At 39.6% G+C, this 7,653-nt stretch overlaps 1 protein-coding gene across 2 annotated transcripts; it reads right to left on the reverse strand.

Annotated features, from left to right (window-relative positions):
* Window positions 1-1,562: 1,562 nt before the first annotated feature.
* Window positions 1,563-4,402, reverse strand: LOC131947258 (uncharacterized). 2 transcript variants are annotated; one of them, XM_059308405.1, is made up of 4 exons: window positions 4,314-4,402; window positions 3,768-3,834; window positions 2,076-2,176; window positions 1,563-1,991 (listed from the first exon to the last, which is right to left on the reverse strand). In XM_059308405.1, the coding sequence occupies exons 2-4, from the start codon at window positions 3,823-3,825 to the stop codon at window positions 1,632-1,634; spliced, it is 519 nt and encodes a 172-aa protein (XP_059164388.1). In that variant the 5' UTR covers window positions 3,826-3,834; window positions 4,314-4,402; the 3' UTR covers window positions 1,563-1,631. The 2 variants fall into 2 exon arrangements, with proteins under 2 accessions (XP_059164388.1, XP_059164387.1); XM_059308404.1 differs by having other exon boundaries at window positions 1,563-2,176.
* Between the last annotated feature and the right edge of the window lie 3,251 nt (window positions 4,403-7,653).

Here is a 7,653-nt window from a genome sequence, read left to right on the forward strand (position 1 = left end):
ACACCTTACACCTTACACCTTACACCTTACACCTTACACCTTACACCTTACACCTTACACCTTACACCTTACACCTTACACCTTACGCCTTACACCTTACACCTTACACCTTACACCTTACACCTTACACCTTACGCCTTACACCTTACGCCTTACGCCTTACGCCTTACGCCTTACGCCTTACGCCTTACGCCTTACGCCTTACGCCTTACGCCTTACGCCTTACGCCTTACGCCTTACGCCTTACGCCTTACGCCTTACGCCTTACGCCTTACGCCTTACGCCTTACGCCTTACGCCTTACGCCTTACGCCTTACGCCTTACGCCTTACGCCTTACGCCTTACGCCTTACGCCTTACGCCTTACACCTTACACCTTACACCTTACACCTTACACCTTACACCTTACACCTTACACCTTACACCTTACACCTTACACCTTACACCTTACACCTTACACCTTACACCTTACACCTTACACCTTACACCTTACACCTTACACCTTACACCTTACACCTTACACCTTACACCTTACACCTTACACCTTACACCTTACACCTTACACCTTACACCTTACACCTTACACCTTACACCTTACACCTTACACCTTACACCTTACACCTTACACCTTACACCTTACACCTTACACCTTACACCTTACACCTTACACCTTACACCTTACACCTTACACCTTACACCTTACACCTTACACCTTACACCTTACACCTTACACCTTACACCTTACACCTTACACCTTACACCTTACACCTTACACCTTACACCTTACACCTTACACCTTACACCTTACACCTTACACCTTACACCTTACACCTTACACCTTACACCTTACACCTTACACCTTACACCTTACACCTCACACCTCACACCTCACACCTCACACCTTACACCTTACACCTTACACCTTACACCTTACACCTTACACCTTACACCTTACACCTCACACCTCACATATCACACCTCACACCTCACACCTCACACCTCACACCTCACACCTCACACCTCACACCTCACACCTCACACCTCACACCTCACACCTCACACCTCACACCTCACACCTCACGCCTCACACCTCACGCCTCACACCACACACCTCACACCTCACACCTCACACCTTACACCTACACTTATAGCTACACTAATATCTACACTTACGACTATAAACCTACACCTACATGTGGCTAATGCGAGTTGTCTTCACAAGATTCACAAGTTAGATGAGTTCAATAGTGTGAGTCAAAGTATCCCAATAGGGTGTTCCTATCTGAAAGCGATACTTTTTTAAACTAAACTTTTTATCTATAGTAAATTATAATAGACACGATAGAAAACCTCGGAAATATTCTGGCAAATACAAAAGTTGGTTTCCATTGTTCATAATTTTAAATAATTCATATTATAAGCTAGACTGAACGACATTTTTAATCATCCCAACGACGATTTGTAAACATCAATTCGTAAAATAATAGATAAATATGCAGATTGTAGTGAAAAAAAGGGCCTTTCAAACAACTTTCGGAAAATGATGACTCCATTGTTCTTTTTGTATTCAGCTTTATTTTAGTGCTTCTAAATGTGTAACATAAGTTTTAACTACTATGTACTTTTTGAAGTCTAAAAAATAGGATAATCTGTACTATATGATGGCTGAGCAGTTAAATCAGTAGGATAATCTGTACTATCTAATGGTTGGGCAGTTATGTCAGCAGGATAATCAGTATAATCTGATGGTTCAGCAGTTAAATCAGTAGGATAATCTGTACTATCTGATGGTTGGGCAGTTATGTCAGCAGGATAATCTGTATAATCTGATGGTTCAGCAGTTAAATCAGTAGGATAATCTGTAACATCATATGGTTGGGCAGTTATGTCAGCAGGATAATCAGTATAATCTGATGGTTCAGCAGTTAAATCAGTAGGATAATCTGTAACATCAGATGGCTGGGGAGTTAGATCAGTAGGATAATCTGTAACATCAGATGGTTGGGCAGTTATGTCAGCAGGATAATCAGTATAATCTGATGGTTCAGTAGTTAAATCAATAGGATAATCTGTAATATCAGATGACGGGGTTGGTGTAGGATCTATGATTAAAGTAGATTCTTGTGAAAAGAAATCGTCTTCTAAAAAACTCAGTTTCTGTGATATCGTTTCAGCAGCTGTGAAAATTCAGATTTTTAAATTATATAAGTATAGAAACATTTAACATGATACATAAATAATTGACCAAAACATTCTAATAACAACCACGACCACGTCTAATTTGATACGTGATATTTGGCACAAAAATAGGACCCCATCGCACACATTCTTTTAGCCCGGGAGCAGGACATAACCCCCCGCCGTGTCAATTACCCCCGGACATTACCCCCATCAGGACATTAACCCCCCCCCCCCCCCCCCAGTACTAATTATATCCCCTCCCTATCAATTACCTCCCACCCGGTACGACGTTACCCCATCCGGTCATAGCTTAAGGTACAGGCCAGGTGGGGGTAGGGCTAGGGCTAGGGCTAGGGCTAGGGCTAGGGCTAGGGCTAGGGCTAGGGCTAGGGCTAGGGCTAGGGCTAGGGCTAGGGCTAGGGCTAGGGCTAGGGTTGCGATAACGGTAGCGGTATGGGTTCAGTTAGAGTAAGGGTAGGGGGATGGGTAGGGTAAGGGTTAGGCTTAGGCTTTAGTGAGGCTTAGACTTATGTCTAGGGATGGGGTTGGATTTGGGTTTAGTTTTGAGGCTGATGTGAATGTTTTGCTTTAGGCTTTTGCTCAAGGTTAGGATTATGGTAAGATATAGGTCTAGAGTTGGGGTTAGGTATGGGGTTTGATTTAGGGTTATCTTTAATTAAAGGGTTGGAGTTTGGGAGACGCTTAGGGTCAGGATTCTTGACCATAGGAGAGGGGTTTTTGTCGGGGTGAAATGTCAGGTGATTAATTGACGAGGGGGGGGGGTAATGCAAATTCCGACTAACTGGATGGGTAACGGTTTGACTACGATGTGTCGGTCGCTTCTGTCCATCAGTTCTCACCAGGCTTATCTCCTACAACAATACATGCAGGGTAAACTCGTACCCCATCGTCCAGTACCCGGCAAACAGAAAGGTACCGAAAAGGGCCGACAGAAATGTTTCCTTGGACCCAAAACAAAACAGCTGCTGTCCCTACGCAAACACTCATGGATAAATAGTTTACACACACAAACCGTCTCGTTTAGCTTTTGACCAAATGATCACAGGAAAATATCTAACACAGGAAAACACCTAGCATAATAACTAAAAACATATAAATCTGCGATCAAAGTTTACGTAAATACAGCAGGCGATTTCCGTGCACAAGAGTGATGTGTACCTTTTAGGGAATAGTGGGTTTGAATTCAGGGTAAAAGTTCAATAACTATAGTTATAAATGGGCGGAGGGCAAAACTTAGGGTCGGAATGGGTCGCTACTCCTCTAATTGTCTATTGATCAGAGAGTGCCCAGTGAGCTTAATGAATGGTTAAGCTTGTATTTCAATGAGAGCTGAGGTTTAATATATTATATAAGCCTTAATTAAGTAAGGAAATTATTTAAAGTTAGTGCTTATGTCCTGATTTGGTTAGATACTTTTTTTTTCTCAAACCGTTTTGACTGAATCTTCATGTTGCAGGTTAATTTGATAAAGTTGTCGAAAGCATAGTTTTCATCGCGACATAAGTGATATAATAAAACTAAAAAGACTAAACGGTTGCAGATCATTTTTGTAATGTAAAAACTTACGTAAATGAAAACCAGCAGCGTATTGAAAGCACAGAACGATCATCAAAATAGTCCACATCTTGTCCAACTGAAGATAGACGCCAGCATTACATGAATTATAGTAACGTTAACACAAAACTAATATAAAGTCAAGTTACTATTCAAAACTTTTTTTCCACAGGGCAAGTAGAGTTCCCCCGAAATTTTTGCGACCCTCGCACATACAGGGATAGTGTGGTCAGTACTATGACAAGCCACCTGTACGTTCTTTAACGTGAGTTAGGCGCTAACAGGGCTTGGTGGTCTAAAGATGATCCACAAACTTGAAACCTGATTCGAACTCGATGCTTTCGGGTTAGTGGTCGTATACTCTATCATTTGGCTACGCCGTCATAAAAAGTCAAGTAAAAATAAAGGCATATTTTTCAAGTCAGTTTTTAAACACTTAAAGCCAAATCAACAGTAGAACTAAGGTTAATACAGTCTGATAAACAACAACATAAACTATATTAGCATCAATCCGAGCGGTGTTCACGAATGTGTACAGTACCTGAAGGTAAAACTTACATAAACTTTGTCTTCCTTAGCTTCAAGAATATGTTTGAGCCGAGCGCTGATGTGTCACGTAGAATACATTCACACAGCTTTTATTTTGGTACAGCTCTATACAATCTGACTAATTAAATTCCTGAACAAAATCATTTAATTATCTCTACCTCCCGTTGGTCTCTCCGTGTTTTGTCATGTTGTGTTATGTTGTATGGGGTGTTTTGTTGTATTGTGTGTTGTGTTGCATTGTGATTGTGTTTTGTTGAGTTGTGTATGTGTTTTTTGTATTGTATTTGTATTTTATTGAATTGTGTTTGTGTTTTGTTTTATTGGGTTTTTATTTTGTTGAAATATGTTTGTGTTCTGTTGTATTGTGTTTATATTTTGTTGTATTATATTTTGTATTTTTACTTTCTCGTATATACGAAGTATAGAGAAAGTCTTGTAATCGTGCAAAAAAAATAGAGATTTTTACAAATCTCGACGTTTTACACCTCACTGATACGGAAAAACATAATTTTGCAATCTTGTCCGTATGTCTGTGTGTCTGTGTGTGTGTGTCTGTCTACAAGATTATCAGGACTCTAACAGGAGGAATAGCAAATAGATCATCTACTATCAAGGACAAAAACGGGAAAGTTCTCACAACGGAGAAACATCAATTGAAAAGATGGGCTGAATACTTCGAAGAGACCCTAAACAGACCAGACCCAGAAGAAACTGCTGACTTCACTGACATGAACATACATTTTGAAATGTATAGAGGACCCATCCCAGAACAAGAAATAATAGAAGCTATCCAAAAAACAAAAAGCAATAAGGCTCCAGGAGAGGACAGAATCACTGCGGAGATGCTAAAGGCAGACCCAAAAATAGGTGCAGAAACTCTATTAGGGATCTTCAATATAGTATGGAATGAAGAAAAAGTCCCAGATTCTTGGAAACGGGGAATCATTATCAAATTACCCAAAAAGGGCGACCTTAATGTTTGTGAGAACTGGAGAGGCATTAATCTTCTGTCTGTACCAGGAAAAGTCTTCTGCAGAGTCCTATTACAAAGAATGAGGAAAGGAATTGATGGGATCCTTCGTGAAGAACAAGCTGGCTTCAGGGCCAACAGGTCATGTAACGACCAAATATTTGTCTTGCGCACTATCGTGGAACAGTCCCTGGAGTGGAATTCGTCTCTCTACATCAACTACATAGATTTCGAGAAAGCATTTGATAGCATCCACCATCCATCATTATGGAAGATATTAGAGCTATATGGCTTTCCAGGAAAAGTCATAAACATACTTAAGGACATGTACTATGATAACCAATGCTGTGTGCGACACGAAAATCAGCAAAGTGAATGGTTCAAGGTAAAAACAGGAGTCAGATAGGGCTGTGTCATCTCACCTGTCATCTTTTTGGCGGTAATAGACTGGATTATGAGAAGAGCCACTGAGGATAAGCCAAGAGGAATTGTTTGGGAACTTACCAACCACCTAGAGGACTGTGACTTTGCTGATGACTTGGCTTTACTTTCACATGCCCAAAAAGACATCCAAGCGAAAACCACAAGAATAGAGCAAATTGCCAAAAGCGTTGGGCTAAAGATAAACTCCGGAAAAACCAAGCTAATGAAAATAAAAACCAAAAGTGCTCTCAAGACCTTTGCGAATGGAGTAGAGCTAGAAGAGGTCGAAGACTTTAAGTACCTATATATCAGCAAATGGCAGCATGGAGAAAGAAATTGCCACCAGAATAGCAATGGCAGCACAAGCTTTCAACAGACTCGATAAGATCTGGAAATCATCCTCACTGCAGCAGAGAACTAAAATAAGGATCTATAAGTCAAATGTACGTTCTGTACTCCTCTATGCTGCAGAGTCATGGAAACTAAACAAGAAAGGAGAGAGCCGACTCAGAGGCTTTGAAAGAAGATCCCTCCAACGCATCCTCAGGATAAAGTGGGACGACAAAGTCCCGAACAAGGAAATATGGCGAAGGACAGGATTAAACGACATTGTCTCAGAAGTTCGAACGAGGAGATGGAGATGGCTGGGCCATGTGCTACGCATGAGCAAAAAAAAGACTCCCCTACATGGCGCTGAAGTGGAACCCACCCGGAAAGAGAAATAGAGGAAGACCACTGGGAACATGGAGGAGGGAGATGGAAGAAGAAGTACAGGCTACTGGCAAGACCTGGCATGAACTAAAGTGGCTCGCCCAGGACAGGGTGGAATGGCGGAGATTTGTTGCTGCCCTATACTCCAAAGGGAGTGATGAGGATTAAATTCTAAAAAAAAAAAAAAATACGGAAAAACATAATTTTGCAATCTTGTCCGTATGTCTGTGTGTCTGTGTGTCTGTTTGTCTGTCTGTCTGTCCGTGTGTAAACACGATAACTTGAGTACCGTTACAGCTAAGTGGATGAAATTTCATATATAAGTATTTTATCAAAATCGTAGATCCGTATCAACTTTTGAGCGATTTCCGATAACCGGAAGTAGTACTTTCCCTACTTTGAATTTTTCAAAAGCCTATAACTTGAGTACTATTTCAGATAGATAAATGAAATTTCACGTGTAAGTAAAAGATCTTATTCTCTACCTTCTGTTAAATTTTGAGTAATACCTTCTGTTAAATTTTGAGTAATTTCCGTTGACTGGAAGTAGTACTTTACGCTACTTCCGATTTCTCAAAAAACTAATGTAAATTTTAAAAGTACTAATAATATTGCGCACTATTATGCGCTTTTTTATTTGGCGCTCACTTGGTGTGCAATTAATTTGTCTACGAGATTTTATTCTATTTTTAAAACTTTAAGTATTTAAAATGGATTAAAAATCATGTCTATAGCCCGAGTTCCCATCCCCGGTTATTTTATAAATGAATATTCGAGAAAGTTTAGGGGAGATCACTCCCGGTTTATTTTGTATTGTATTTGTGTTTTGTCGAATTGTGTTAGTATTTTGTTGTATTGTGTTTTGTGTTTTATTGTAAAGTTGTAAAGCTGTATTGTGTTTGTGTTTTTTTGCTTTGTGATTGTGTTTTGTTGCATTATATTTATGTTTTGTTGTATTGTTTTTGTGGTTTGTTTTTTGTGTTTTCTCGAATTATGTTTGTATTTTGTTGTACTGTGTTTTGTGTTTTATTGTAAAGTTGCAAATTTGTATTCTATTTTTGTTTTCTTGCTTTGTGATTGTGTTTTGTTGCATTATATTTCTGTTTTGTTGTATTGTTTTTGTTGTTTGTTTTTTGTGTTTTCTTGTGTATTATGCATACAAAGCTTGTGGTCCTAACCCAGCACAATACCATTGAAATTATATCGTAATTATAATCAGGTCGCTTAATTTATTAACCATTTCTA

Source organism: Physella acuta, unplaced genomic scaffold (genome assembly GCF_028476545.2).
Source record: "Physella acuta isolate Inbredline_101_S28 unplaced genomic scaffold, ASM2847654v3 ptg000590l, whole genome shotgun sequence".
Classification (NCBI taxonomy): domain Eukaryota; kingdom Metazoa; phylum Mollusca; class Gastropoda; family Physidae; genus Physella; species Physella acuta.

Excerpts from the sequence above, each read along its gene's own strand:
- LOC131947258 (XM_059308404.1), bottom strand. The coding sequence starts at position 3,825 with ATGTGGACTATTTTGATGATCGTTCTGTGCTTTCAATACGCTGCTGGT. Across the intron at positions 2,177-3,767 it reads CGCTGCTGGTTTTCATTTAC|CTGCTGAAACGATATCACAG; the intron begins GTAAGTTTTTAC and ends GAATTTTCACAG.